The following is a 15,782-nucleotide window of genomic DNA, read 5'->3' as shown; positions in this document are numbered from 1 at the left end:
AGGCTCAGGTAGACTGACACTGGCCAACCACACTCATGAATGAGTATGGATTAGACTTTAATTCATGATTTTATAAGGAGAATTCTGCCCTGGATGGTCAGTTAATTGTTTCCCTCATGAACACAGTCCACGAGGAGAGCCAGATTCCCGTTTCCAGTTTGACTTCAGAGCAGATGGATGAGCATCTTGGTGAATGTCCTCAGATCATGGCCCCCATAACTATGTGGAGACAGGGAAGGATGTTGCTATACTCCTGAGAAGTCTACTTACCTGGGGAAAACCCATAATTTCTGGTGTTTATTTTCCTGTCCCAACTCCCTGGTAGGTTAGACCCCTTTCAGTAACCTACATTGTCCTGCCAACCCCTGCCATCCTTTAGGTTAAGTCTTAGGAATAAACACCCAGGATTTGCCTTAGGTGTTCCCCCAAGTCTTCCTCAATAGCTCACTGGCAGAAAGGCTGGAAAAGTGGCTGCTGTAGATGCTAATTTCATCCACCGTGCCTTGCATTCTCCAATTTAACTTTCCAGGGATAAAGATTTCCAATTCCCGAACTGCCTTTATTAGTTCAGCGCCTATAAAGAAATCTAGACTCCGCATCTAGAGATCCTGTGTCAACTGATTTATGGTGGGCCCAGAACATCAATATCGTTTTTTTTCAAGCTCCCCAATTTTTCTAGTTGAGAACCAAGACTAAGGCAACTGGAATCCTAATTTCCAGTCCTCTTGTCCACTAGTGCAGGTGGATGCACTTCCTGAATGCCTGCCCTCTGCTGGGCGCTCTCCGCAACAGGATGTTTCCCCATCAGCCTCACAGCCACTCTGGGTGTCGGCATTATTGTTTCCCAAGGTTTCATCCAGGAACGGAGGCTTAAGAGAATTCTAGGATCCTCAAATTAGTAAATGGCAGAGTCTCCATTTGAACTTAGCCCTAGCCTGACTTTAAACCTCATGCACTTTCAATACACGCTACCGTATTTGAGCTAAGTGCTCAAATGTCCCACGTTTCAGTGGAGGTGTTAAAGCTACCATCTACTATGAGGTGAGGTTTGTTATCCAGGACTTGAGCTCCTAGGGTAAAAGTCTCCCTGCCCCCCACCCAAGCACAGATGTTTGTTTTAACCTAATCCTTTATAGGTTGTTGGCCATGCAACCCAGGCAGCTGGTGATTATGCTTTGTCATCAGTAGAGGACAGACAGATGGACTTAATGAAAGATCATGACCTTACTAATACGTTAATCTCAGTTTCTTAACAAGAATGCATATATAAGTAGGTGACCATATCTGTGTCATTTCTTTATCTTGATTGACTTGTTATCCCGGGGCATGTGTGAGGGGATTATGGATGTATATTGATGCATGCATTTGGTGTGTTCTGTTAAAGAAACCCTTCATCAGTGGAGGAAGCCAGCAGGCCAGCTTTACAGATAACCCTGCTTTTCACCCCGCATTATGTTCCATTCGAGCCATGTAGTTTTAAGTGTGTACGTGTATCATTTGTATTGTTTTTTTTTAACGTTTATTTATTTTTGAGACAGAGAGAGACAGAGCATGAACGGGGGAGGGGCAGAGAGAGGGAGACACAGAATCTGAAACAGGCTCCAGGCTCTGAGCTGTCAGCACAGAGCCCGACGCGGGGCTTGAACTCATGGACCGTGAGATCATGACCTGAGCCGAAGTCGGCCGCTTAACCGACTGAGCCACCCAGGCTGCCCCTCATTTGTATTGTTTTTAATGTTTATTTTTTGAGAGAGCAAGAGAGACAGAGTGTGAGCAGGGGCTGGGGGGCAGAGAGAGAGGGAGACACAGAATCCCAAGCAGGCTCCAGGCTCTGAGCTGTCAGCACAGAGCCCAACACGGGGCTCGAACCCATGGACCACAAGTCATAAGACCTGAGCCAAAGTCAGACACTTAACTGACCGAGCCACCCAGTCACCCCTAAATGTATGCACTTATCAAAGATACCCTGATGTGCTACTGAAAACTATGCCTATTTGGCACATAAAAATAAAACAACTGTGTATTATAAAGTGGACCTTTTTGAAATAATAGAATTCTGATATTAAGTAAGCATTGAATAAATATTCATTTTGTTCACACTTTCAGACTTTAGGAAATCTTGAGGATGTGCATGGTTAATATCTGTTTAAGAAGCTATCTTAAGTTTCAATGGATACATTCATTTGATAAATTTACAAGGAGATGTATTTAAGTTATTTGAGTTCTTCTCAACTAAAAGTTGGGATCATTCTTTATCACATGGGCATTAACACTGTCATATTACATGAAGACGTGAGAAGGTACTCCAACTGTGAGAAGTAAGACAGCCTGTATCCCCAGTGCTGGGCTTTCTGCTAAACGGTGGGTTCAAAAACTGTGGCCCATTGTTGTCAAAGTTTGATCGGAACAAAGCTACGTCCGTTTGTTTCACATTATCTCTGATTGTTTCTGTGCTTCAGTGGCACAGTTGAGTAGTGACAGAGAACATATCTGGGCCTGTACAGGAAAAGTTTACCAACTCCTGCCTGAAGCACAAATGTATCATCGTAATAGTCTCCTTTATGTGACATACCAGTGTCTCAAATTGCACAAGTTCATAATGGTTCTTTTTTCATTTTACCCCAAAACTTACACCTCCACAACTCTCTCTTCCAAACATGGTTGCCAGATAAATGCTCCTATTTTATCATTTATTTAATTTTTTTAATGTTTATTTATTTTTGAGAGAGAGAGAGAGCACAAGTAGGGAAGGGGCAGAGAGAAAGAGGAGACACAGAATCCGAAGCAGGCTCCAGACGCCCCCGAAATTATTATATCATTTAAACTATGTTGCACTTCTGCTAAAACATCTCAGTGGCTCTCCATTGCCTAGCAGAGTCCAAAGTCCCTAGCTTGAGACACCTCTCACTCTATTTTCTGCTACTCTAACCAAATTGCTCTACTCTTTTCCCTCCAGTGGGTCAGGTTCACTTTCATCTCCAAAGCCTTGCCTGGGTTGTTCTCTCCGCCCCCCACCCAAACCTTTCTCATCAACCTCAACCCAGTGATCTCTCTACTTTCTGAATTTCAGTAGCAACTCATATAGTCCTCCCTTTCACCACCTATTTAATAATATTATTATTTGATTTGCATGTGCTCATTTTAAGTCGTTTTTCAATCTTTGATGACTAGAAACTGTTGTTAGGCTTCTGGGTTTCTCTGGTACACACAGTAAATGTTTATCTACTGATACTTTTGAAGCTGAAACACTTGAAGTGAGCTCTAAGTACAATTTGCATTTAGATAAGGGGGAGATCACTTTGGACTACAACAGTCAGCAAAGGGGTCACAGAGATGTTGGGTCTTGATTTGAGTCTCCCCCCACCACACCCCACCGCCAACTGAATGTGTAGAACGAAGAAAACATGAATGGCCTGGGATCTTCTGGAACCCATACTGTGTGATGGGGAGAGAGTGGGGAGGATGTCATTGTGGTTGTTAAAAGTTTCTGCTGACAAACTGTCCTTATAAATTACCTGTGGGCCAGAACTGGGCCTTCCTCTTCTGTTTCTATATTATAGCCACATTGCTTTAGTGCCGGACTGGTCGATTTGGGGAGGTAAGTGTGGTTGGGTGACAGGTCCCTCTTTGAATGACAGGCCGGGTGATCTGAGACAAACCTGCAGACCTTGGCAATGTCTTGCAGGTCTCTGAGCAGACACACGATGCACAAAAGTCTGGTTTGCAAAATCGAGTCTGCTGGTAGAAAAGACATGGGACCTTGAGAGGATACAGATAGCGAGTGAGGTTATGAGGGCCTGACCTGAGCTGGACAGGCAAAGGGGAGACTGATGTGTGACATTCAGTAAGCCTGTGAAGCACTACGAGAATAGGAGGTAAACATGGACTCTGGAGAGTGCCAACAGAAAAAAACACAACAGCTCTGGCTGCATTAGTATCATTGACATCGATGAGCTCCTGAAGACACGAGCAGACACCTGCGATTCCAGTGAATGAGCAACCCATAGCTGCTTAGCTCATTCATCTTCTGTGCTACAAAATCCAGAATTCAAATTTGTGTTTTAGAATTACATAGTGTTACCTTTGGCTCTCTGAGAGGCATCATTGCCAATCTATGTAACAAAATAATCATGGTGTGATAAAAGAGAAAGGAAGACCAGCAAGTTTTTCACGTATTCGTTATCATCTCTATATTACCTTCTTGGCAGTATGGCCAGAGGCATTGCTAGAGCCTTTGCTAACTGACCTCTGTGGGGACTTATGGGGCCATGGAGAACATTGATGTGGCAGTTTTATTGCTGCCATCAAAGGTGAATTCCTATCACTTTTGGCCCACATCAGCTCTTGCCATCCTAGCTTGTTTTAAAGATGTGTTGTCAGTTGGAAAGCATCACGTTGGGTGCAAGTTCCTAATTTTATTTTTTGCTGCAACTATTCGGATGCAATTGTTTTCTACAGAAGAGGGCATTCCGTCCTTGATGGATCCAGCACTAGTTTGCAAAGTCTTCATAGGTGGCATCCTGAGTATGTGCCGAATAAATATTGTTTCAAGATTAAATAAAGGGATGAGAGGGATTTTGAAGGTACATCAATAGCATTTGGTGACTGAATATGAAAATTTTCATAGAGGAAAAGGAGATGGGTGTCACTATTGGGTCTAAGATTTCTGAATCATCTGCTTCAAAAGACATCTTGGATTTGAACCCCTAAGGTTTGCAGTAGTAAAGGTTAAAGATTAAAAGATTTGGGGGCACCTGGGTGGCTCAGTCGGTTGAGCGTCCGACGTGAGCTCCATTGCATAAACTCCATTGCTCCGACTTCGGCTCAAGTCATGATCTCGCGGTCCGTGAGTTCGAGCCCCTCGTCGGGCTCTGTGCTGACAGCTCAGAGCCTGGAGTCTGCTTCTGATTCTGTGTCTCCTCCTCTCTCTGCCCCTCCCCCACCTGTGCTCTGTCTCTCTTTCTGTCAAAATAAATAAACATTAAAAAAAATTTTTTTTAAAGATTAAAAGATTTTAAAAAATCAGAGCACCTCTAATATTTGGCTTATATCCCGTCTCTGCTCTCTGCTTGTGCACCTTCAAATGTCTCAGGGATTCTCAAGCTGCCTTCCTGTCTTTGATGTATTTCAGGAACCTTTTATTATTAGCGTTGGAACTCTTCTGTGTCTGTTGGTCCACTCCACTTCTTGTTTATCCCAGCGGCGTTGGCCTTCGAAGCTCCCTGTCCCTCCAGCCTGGCTTTGGGAGGCCCTGTCAACCCACACCCCTGGCTGGGGTCTGCATGAGGACTGCCCTCTGGCTGTGGGCTTGAAGAGCAGGGCCTCAAATCTACCCTTTCCCCCCCAAGCGTGCTGCAACTCTTACCTTCCAGCTTGTGTGATTGTTGAAATTCCTTTATCACCAAAGAATGTTGTTCAGGAAGGCTGACTCACTAGCTAATTAATATATTATCCCAAATCATAAGAGTAGCTTTTTTTTTTTTTTTTGAGGATGTGCTTTGAGTCTCAACATCTTTCACTGTCCCCCTTTACGCGTTTCAAGAAATTGAGTCTCAGACATAAGGAGCCGTGTTAAACACCTCACATTTGAAATGTGGCAAAGCCGCACTCCAAGCCCGGGCTACCTGGCTCCATTATTATAGTCTTTCCACTTCTCCCTGATGCTGTGAGCCAGCAGGTGTCAGATTGTCTGGGCGATAATCCGTTAGCACCCACTGTCTTGTGGTGTAGTGGAAAGAAAGACCTGAGGGCTCGAGGCACAGGGTGGACTCTATTCTGTTCTGTATAAACTGTGTGGAGTGTGCCAGCTTCAGTCACTTCACCTACAAAATGAGGATCAGTGCCTTAAAGGGAAAGCTGAATGGGAAATACCCATAAAAATGTTTTTAAACTGTTAAGAAGTGATGTAAAATATTTGCTAATAACATTGAAAAGACTTTCAAAGCTAGTAAGTAGCTGAGCTGGGGTTCAAACTTGGGTTTCAGACTAAACATTGGGTTCTTGCTATTACAACAGTCTGGGCCAACAAGAGCATGGCTGTGAGGCCGTTTTCTTGGTAGACTAGAGGTGAAATTTTGGTCTGCTTGACAATAAAAATTGATTGGGAAGAAATAAGAGCTCTTTGTCTTGTTCACACTTTCCTCATTATGTGAAAGAATGAATTTTTATCATTTACTCAGTAGCTTTGGCAAGTCTGTTTAATTTTGTATTTTACGTTCTTAGCCATTGCATGTACTTGAGGATTTATTTTTCGATGTCTTGACGGTACCTGACAGGTGACCCCTTTCTCCTCAGCCCTGGAATCCCCCAGGTGGGCAACAGAGATGCTTCACCTCAGACTTCCTTCTTTCCCAGATCCAGGAGGGCTGCCAGGAAGGGAACGTGTGAATTGAATCTTTGAAGACAGCTGTCCAGAACCTTCTTTGATGTGTTTCTCGTTTTTTTTTTTTTAATTTTTTTTTTTTTTTTAAGACAGAGAGAGTGACAGGCATGAACAGAGGAGGGGCAGAGAGAGAGGGAGACACAGAATTTGAAGCAGGCTCCAGGCTCTGAGCTGTCAGCACATAGCACGACGTGGGGCTCAAACTCGTGAATTGCGAGATCGTGACCTGAGCCAAAGTCAGACCCTTAACCAACTGAGCCACCTGGGCTCCTCTGTTTCTTGTTCTTGATCACATCTTGTCATGTGATCACAGGGATGCAGGCTATTATTTGTTAGTTCCCTCTGTGTGTGAGAGATAATGAATGTTTTTGGCAGAAGCCTTCAAGAAGTGTCTATCAGCAAAGACTCAGGTGTAGGTAAAAATTTGACTATGCTATGAACTGTGCTATTCACAGAGTTACTTTGTGGAACACTGTTGATTTTAATTGACGGGGAAACCCATATGAGGATTTAAAATATATGCCCTCATTTGAAAGCAGTAGAGCTCAGGCATTGCCAGCAATGCCACTCACTAGCTATGTGTCCTGAGCAAGTTGCTTAGCCTGTCTCATCAAAGAATGGGGATAAGAATAGCACCTACCTATGGGGCGCCTGGGTGGCGCAGTCGGTTAAGTGTCCGACTTCAGCCAGGTCACGATCTCGCGGTCCGTGAGTTCGAGCCCCGCGTCGGGCTCTGGGCTGATGGCTCAGAGCCTGGAGCCTGTTTCCGATTCTGTGTCTCCCTCTCTCTCTGCCCCTCCCCCGTTCATGCTCTGTCTCTCTCTGTCCCAAAAATAAATAAACGTTGAAAAAAAAAAAAATTAAAAAAAAAAAAAAAGAATAGCACCTACCTCACTGGGCTATATCACTCAGATCAAATGACTGATATATGTGAAGCCCATACAACAGTCTCTGACGTGCCTTAGCTGCCCACTGGACAGTGCTATAATTATCACCTCCACTAGTTTGCTCCTTTCAAATCTCCTTTGGAATTGATGTTATTTCTCACCTTCTGGATTATTCTTCAAACCCAAATATGTTCATCCTTTGAACTCTAGAATTAGAGAAAAATATATTTTTTTAACTATCCCTGTATTTGTTATCCTTAGGTTATACCTTTTGAAATAAGAGTCAAGTTCAAAACTAATAAGCCCCTCTATCAAAGAAGTAGGGTTTGAGAGAATCGGTCCCAGTGGGAATTTTTCAGAACTCATTCTCTTATGAATCTCCCTGCCCTGTTGACACCATTAACCTCCAGCTCCCTTGGCTTCCGTGATGATTCGTCCCCCTGCTTCCCCTCGTGCCTCTTCATCCTTTCCATCTTGAGCAGTCTTGAAATGTCAGTGTCATTTAACATGCTTTCAGCTGCAAACAACAGAAAATCTAACTCAAACTGGCTTAGAAATTAAGGAAATTTATTATCCCACATAACAAAACATGCAGAGGTTGTACAGACCTCAGGGCTGGTTGCTCAGTGGTCCATTGATGTCATCAAGGACTTAGGTCCTTTCCACCTCTCTGCTTCACAGTCTAGACATCCTAAGATTGGTTCTGGTTCCCCTTGGTGGTTCCAGGTGGCAGCCAGTGGCAATTAGACTGATATATTTCCTTCTTTACCTCCTAGAAGAGAGAGAAGCCTCTCCCATTAGTCCTTCCCTTCAGTCTAATTAGGTGACTTTCTTGATATGGACTCTTGAGTTGCTGGGGGTGGGGGGCAGGTCAGGTGCAGATGGGTTTCGCTGAGCATGGGACCAGCTTCTCTAATGCCCTATGCCTGGTGTGCCAGGCAAGATACCTGAACCAAGTCAGGAAATTGTCAGGGAAGGGGGGGATGGAGGAAAGAGCTTGAGTGGGACCCAACAGTGGCCACTATGGTCCCAGTGTGGCCGGTGCTCAGTCAGGCTTCTCCTTGATAGTCTGACTTACTCTCACTCATATCATAGTATTTTCATCCAGAACATTTCCCTATGCTTCAGACTCACATTTTTAACTATCTGCTAGCCATCTCTATCAGCCACTGATCCAGACAACTTAAAAGGGATATATATATATATATATATATATATATATATATATATATGTACACATGTACACAAATGAACAGATATTCTGTTTACTTTCTCCCCCCATCCTCAGACTTGCAACTTTGCCTGTTAACACTCTTTTAAATGATTTATTTTGAAGTAATTCTAGTTGTACAGAAAAATGGCCAGAATAGTTCAGATAACTCTTCTATCTTCTTTACCTAGCTTCCCCTAACATTTTACCACATTTAGGCTCTCTCCCACCACTTCCCCCTCCATACACACACGTACTATTATTATTGATATTACCAATGATATTACTTATTTTTCTCAATCTTTTAAGATCAAGCTTCAGATGTGATAACTCATCACCCCTAAACTCTCCAGTGTATATTTCTTAAAAACAAGAAGCTTTCGTACATAACCAGTTATAATACTCCAAATCAGGACATTGATAATGGTACAGTGCTACCTAACCCGTAGGCCCTATTTACATGTTACCAGTTCTCCAGGTAGCTCACCTTCCCTTTTCCTCCAGGCGTCTTTCCAGGAATACAGTATCTCTTCAGACTGTCATTTTGGAACATTTCCTCAGATTGCTGGTGACACATTGTGGGGTTTACTCAATACCTGTCAATGTTTCTGCTCTTTGTAGTTTTAAATAAGAGTTCAGGCATTTAATTTGGTAGGGTGGCCTCAGCTTGGATCTGTCTGGTGATGCCTGCTGAGCAGGACTTCAAATCAACACTGTGCTCTTGATCAGCTGGTTGGGCCTATACATGTCTACAATGTTTCTTCTGGTTAAGTTTACCGTATTTTCTTTTAAGACATGTTAGCGTTTTGTGGGCATATTCTGAGATTATGGCAGCACCCTGCTCCTCATCAAACCATGTGTGGACTGTACATCATCCAATATTAGCAATATCTCGATCTGTGCAAACCCTTTCATACTGGCCCTTGTGTGCTTGACGTGTCCACATCAGTCTCTGTACTTTTTTACTCATTGACACAGTGACGTGTTCCAGGCTCAGCTTGCGTTTTCCCTGGGCCAGCCCTGGAACTGGCCATTTCTTCCCTTTAATTCGTTTATTATAATATATATATTTATAATTATATATATAATTAATATATATACCACACACACCGCTCACATACTTATGACTATTTCTGTGTATGTACTGATACTTTTCATTCCAACAGTTAAAATGGATGCCTTTCTTTTTTTTTTTTTTTAACGTTTATTTATTTTTGAGACAGAGAGAGACAGAGCCTGAACGGGGGAGGGTCACAGAGAGAGGGAGACACAGAATCTGAAACAGGCTCCAGGCTCTGAGCTGTCAGCACAGAGCCCGATGCGGGGCTTGAACCCACGGACCGTGAGATCATGACCTGAGCCGAAGTCGGACGCTTAACTGACCAAGCCACCCAGGCGCCCCTGGATGCGTTTCTTTTTATGTTTATTTATTTTGAGAGAGAGAGAGAATGAGAAGAGGGCAGAGAGAAAGGGAGAGAGAGAGAGAGAGAGAGAGAGAGAGAGAGGGAGAGAGAGAGAAAGAATCCCAATGCAGGGCTCAAACTCACGAACCATGAGATCATGACCTGAGCTAAAATCTAGAGTCAGACGCTTAACCCACTGAGCCACCCAGGCGTCCCAAAATGGATGCCTTTAATACCAATCCAACCCCTCGGGGTCTTTACTCTTTTCAAATCTATTAATACTTTCTCTGACAATCAGAGTCTTGTTTTGCCTTATTTTCAATGTATTCATCAATTGCTCGATCTAATTTGTTTGCTCAATCTGATTAGTCCCCTGATCACCGGCCATCTCTTCCATTCATTATCTCTCTGCTCCCCTCACCACCACCCCCACGGCTCTGAGTCCCGGCCCACCAAGCCCACTGGCCCTCACCTCTAGGTGGCCCCTCAAATGCCCTTCACTACTCTGCATCCTTAGTCTCTGGGCTCCTACGACCACATGATTTCGCATCGCTGGCCTGGGGGTTATTTAAACTCTTATCTTAGTGATATGGCATCCACCAGCTCCCGAGGCCCCAAACTGAGATGTCACTCTTGATTCCTTCTTATCCATCTTCTGCCGTACTCCATCCTTTGCTAAATTCTACCAGTTGTACTTCTAATAGGGCAGGAGTTTACTCCCTTCCATCTCTTGACACCCCTTCATCTCCTTCGCCTGGCCCCTGCACACCCTTTGAACCTGGCTGTCTCCTTCCAGTTCAGCCTCCATGCTCCACGCGTGCTTCCCATTAATGACTGCAGCACTTCCCAACTGTGCTGAGCACCGCTGGGGTGTGCGAGCTGGCTGCAGGTGGCCCACTGCTGGGCATACATAATATTAAAGAATGTACGGAGGATGATCCCATGTTTAGTTTTATTTCAGTGTTCCTGCTTCAATCAGAGAGTAAGTCTGTTCTGTGCTCGTATGTTTTAAAGCCTCTTGCTGATCTCTTTTTTTTTTTAAGTTTATTGATTTATTGGGGGGGAGGGGCAGAGAGAGAGACAGAGAGACAGAGAATCCCAAGAAGGCTCCATTCTGTCAGTGCAGAGCCTGACTTGGGACTCGATCCCATGACCCTGGGATCATGACCTGAGCCAAAATCAAGAGTTGGACACTCAACTGACTGAGCCACCCAGGCACCCTGAGATATTTTGAGGAAGGGAGAGATAGGAATAGATGGGCGAATCTTCCAAATGATTGACTCTCCTTATGCTATGGGATATCTGCTCAAAAAATATGACTGAAATGTTTTCACATTTGCTGGAGTAAGTTGAAGTAAATTGAAAACACTATTGATCTTTTTAATTTTTTTTAATGTTTATTTTTGAGAGATAGACAGAATGCAAACGGGGGAGGGGCAGAGAGAGAGGGAGACACAGAATCCAAGGCAGGCTCCAGGCTTCAGGCTGTCAGCACAGAGCTCAATGTGGGGCCCAAACCCATGAACCGTGAGATCATGACTTGAGTCAAAGTTGGACTCTTAACTGACTGAGCCACCTAGATGCCCCAAAAACACTATTGATTTTTAAGTGAGGAATAACTTTTAGACTTCGAAATGCAATTATGGTCCTTGAATCCAATTATTAATATACCATTGTAAATAGCTTTTTTTATCCCCAGAACATTCTTTCCATTTCTTTGAAATTTTAGCATATGTTTCTATTTCTATAGCTAATGCACACAACATTATTTCCTATTTAAATTGATATTTCCTACGAAGTCTGTCTTGACTTTGTTCTAAATTTGTTTGGTTCACAGCCAGCTATATAAGAACTAGGGAGTTAGTTAAAAATCTTATTTCTAGGCACTGTCCTTGGAGACTGGGATGCAGTGGGTCAGAAGTGGAGCCCAAACATAAGCATTTTAAAAGCTCTGTGAGGGGTGCCTGGGTGGCTCAGTCAGTTGAGTGTCCAACTCTTAATTTTGGCTCAGGTATGATCCCAGGGTTGTGGGATCAAGCTCCGCATCAGCGTGGAACCCACTTGAGACTCTCTTTCTCTCCCTCTCTCTCTCTCTCTCTCTGCCCCTCTTCCCCACTTGCTCCCTCTCTCTAAATAAAATTTTAACAAAATTTTAAAAAAGAAATGAAAGTACTTTAAGGATTCTCATTGGCTGCTGGATTTAGGGACCAATGGGACATTTTTCTGATTTAAAGCACATACAGTTCTAGAGTATTTTTTTTTTTTTGTCCACTTTAGAAGTCAAGTGAAAGCAATTAAATTAAGAAAGACTGCCTATAACTGTAAGCAGAGCAAATTTCCCAACTGCTGTGAGATGCAAAGCAAATAATTTTGGATATGCTGTATAGTGTCTGATACTTTCTTTTCACTTGGGTTTTAGTCCAGGGGAAGAAATGATATTTTCCCATCCCAAAGGGCCAGTATAATTATGGTCCTATATATTTTAAGCTTCAAATAATTATGTAACATTCCGTTATTGTACCATATTCTGAGCAAGTTACCAGCCTCTGATCAATAAAACGTTTTTTAAGTGTTTATAAATGGAAACCAAGAGATGAAAATTCCAGTCAATATTAAGCCAGAACTAATTATTAAAAAAATTTTTTTAACGTTTATTTATTTTTGAGACAGAGAGAGACAGAGCATGAACGGGGGAGGGTCAGAGAGAGGGAGACACAGAATCTGAAACAGGCTCCAGGCTCTGAACTGTCAGCACAGAGCCGGACGCGGGGCTCTAACTAACTCACAGACCACGAGATCACGACCTGAGCCAAAGTCAGACGCCCAACCGACTGAGCCACCCAGGCGCCCCCAGAACTAATTATTTTAAAGCTTCTGAAAAATATCACAATTTTTAGAAAGTAGAAGTTCTATTATTGGACCTGGTTTATTTATCTTAATATGTGAAATGAATTACGTTCCAGTATTATTCTGTTCTTTTGCTTCCAACAAAAGAGATAAAATAGTTCATGTCTGATTTCACTAATAATCAAAGACACAATGGGGGAATCACTATACTTTGATTTCATAATTCTGCTCAGATTTGTCATTTTTCCTTTTCTTTCTTACACACACACACACACACACACACACACACACACACACAAACTTTCTTCAAGGAATTCTAAACATGAAAATATGTTTACTTATCCTGATAAGGGAACTTGAAGAATAATCTGAAGAAATTGATCAATGTTGATTATCACTGTGGTGTGTGGTTCCACTTTTTCTAGAAATGCTGTTTTTAAATATCTGGAATATATAGGTAATTACCTGTCTCGAAACTTTTAAGAATTGAGAGAAATCACATCAAAAGAAAAAAGAGTCATCTACACACCAGCCCTTCAATAAGTCAGAAATGTTTCTTTTTCTTTTTTTAAATTTTTTATGTTTATTTTTTATTTTTGAGAGAGGGAGGGAGAGAAAGAAAGAAAGAGAAAGAAAGAAAGAAAGAGAGAAAGAAAGAAAGAAAAAGAAACAGAGACAGAGCATGAATGGCGGAGGGGCAGAATGAGAGTGAGACACAGAATCTGAAGCTGTCAGCACAGGGCCTGACCTGGGGCTCGAACTCATGACCTGTGAGATCATGACTCAAGCCGAAGTTGAAGTCAGATGCTTAACTGACTGAGCCACCCAGGAGCCCCTCTAATTATTTTAAGTGTCTGTGTGATATTAGATTGGGTGGTTGTACCTTTGCTCTCTTGGGCTTTACAATATCCTTGAATGTTCACATTATTTGCAACATTATAAAATGGAGTTTCGTTTGTTGACAAAACGTATGCTTCAGATGAGCAAGAGTGCATGATTTGACCCTGGATCTAGCATGTAAATCATTTGATTACGTGGACCATTGAAACAGATCATTTTCTTGTTGAAACTGAAATATTTACTACCCCTCCTTGTGCCTTCGAGTAAGCATGTCCTCTGCAAACAGCGTGACGTTTCATCCCAGACTTTCTGGTTTTCTACCTGCCGCCACACCTTAGGGAATTTCAGTTTGGTTTCCCTCATCATGTGACCTGCAAGCCGGGAACTGAGTACTGGAATGGTGAATGGTGGGAGTTGTATTGGTGGGTTCAGACCTTTAGAGACCCTCGAAGAGTTCCCGCATTCTTCCCATATACTCTCTAATTAAACATGTATGAGGTCAAGGAAATTCAACTAACTTCTGAATTTTCCTCTGATGGCTACCTTAATCCTCTTTGTGTTTGTTTTGTTTCAAAATATCCAAATTATTTCCAAATTTCACTTTCTTTTTGAAGGTAAGGGGTCACCTAGCTTGGATGGACCCTAAGCAGACATGGCCCCTTTTCTTGAGTAAACGGGCAATTGATAATAGTTCTTGAGGTTGGGTGTTCATAGACAAACATTTGCTCTGTACCCCGAAATTCTTGATCACCAAGAACAAACAAAAATAGTGTCTCATGAACTCTTAGCAGCCTGAAGTTCTCATACTAGCCTTCACCATTATTTTACATGATCTGCCCTCCGTTAATTAATTCTATCATGGTAACACAGAGGCAACCAATAGAGAGAGGAGAAATCTGACTGACTTCAGCGGGTTTTGAGTTGAGGTCATCATCAATTCGAGGGGATTTTGAAGGAAGAACGGGTATTTTCAAGAGCAGACTATACACTGTTAACAAAAGGGTTTCCCCATGCAGTAAGGCCACCAAAACGGAAGGTAGTCTTTGTTATGCAGGATGTGATTAATATTGCCTCATTGTTTAATTTTAGAACTTCTAAAATAAAGTTGCTTGCATCAGTTCAAGGCACATCGTTTGAAACCTGAGAGTGCCTACGTTTTCCTTTTTTTTTTTTTTTTAATTACAGAAGTAATAATATGCATTACTAAAAGTTTGGAAAATAATGAAAGAAAGGAGTCTTCCACAGTATCTTTTCCTTTACCAAAACCTCTGCTAATATTTTGTGGTAGTTCTAGTCTTTTCTTTTCTTACGTATTTTTTCCTTTACGTGTTTTCATGTGTTTATATATCATTTGTATATCTGATTTATTTCACTTAACATTACTTTATATGCTTTTTTCCATAAGTTTATAATCTTTATGTCAGTTGTAATTTCTGTAGAATATTCCATCCTTCTGATATCCCAAAGTGTTCCTAAGCATGTTCTCTGTTCACAGGCACTTAGAAGGCCTGATCGTCTATTCTGGACATGGCCATTATCAAGACCTGGGTCCTCAAACCATGTTAATATCACTCAGACAAGTCAGGGAGCAACCTGCTGGGATTTGCCTTTCTCAACCAATATTGTGCATTTATTACTGAATTCCTTCATGTTTGCTTTCTTTTTTGTTTTTGATTTGTTGGGGGAGGGAACTGGTTGTGATCCCCTTCACGGGTGGTATTTTTGTCTTTCTTTGCTCAGTGGTGAAAGTGGTGCTGGGAAGACAGTGGCTGCCAAATACATCATGAGTTACATCTCCAGGGTATCTGGAGGAGGTCCCAAAGTCCAGGTGAGTTAGTGATGGGGGCTGTTTTGAAGCCCTGTATTATGTGAAATATGAAAGTCTCCACTGGCTTGTTTAAAAAACAAGAATTTTTTTTTTCCACAGAAAAGACATAGGTTCTATAACCAAGAACCTTGAAATCAGCAAAGAAATAACATGGGATGGAGATAGCTAATATATAATGAGCTCTTGCAAATCAATAAAAAGGGTCAAAAATCCAAAAAGGAGATAAAGGGTGTGAAAGACAACTCATAAAACATGAAAATATGCTCACCCTCAGGATAATAAGGGCAGTGCAAATTGAAACTTCACAGAAACTATTTAACTGTCAGAATGGCAAAAATCTTGTAGTGTTTTGAACACTCTTGGTAAAAATACAGGAACACAGTCT

General features: G+C 42.2%; 1 protein-coding gene across 2 annotated transcripts in view; it reads left to right on the top strand.

The window, feature by feature from the left end:
- Positions 1–15,782, top strand: part of MYO1E (myosin IE) — a 228,889-nt gene that overhangs the window by 115,685 nt on the left and 97,422 nt on the right. For both annotated transcript variants that reach the window (XM_086710815.1, XM_086710816.1), the window contains exon 5: positions 15,310–15,397. In XM_086710815.1, coding sequence (XP_086566941.1) covers positions 15,310–15,397 — 88 coding nt within the window. The remainder of the gene's footprint in view (positions 1–15,309; positions 15,398–15,782) is intronic.

This window comes from Puma concolor, chromosome B3, assembly GCF_028749965.1.
Source record: "Puma concolor isolate L17-30 chromosome B3, mPumCon1.1.hap2, whole genome shotgun sequence".
NCBI lineage: Eukaryota > Metazoa > Chordata > Mammalia > Carnivora > Felidae > Puma > Puma concolor.
The sequence above is the reverse complement of the archived record's forward strand: the minus strand, read 5'-3'. Positions and strand labels throughout refer to the sequence as shown.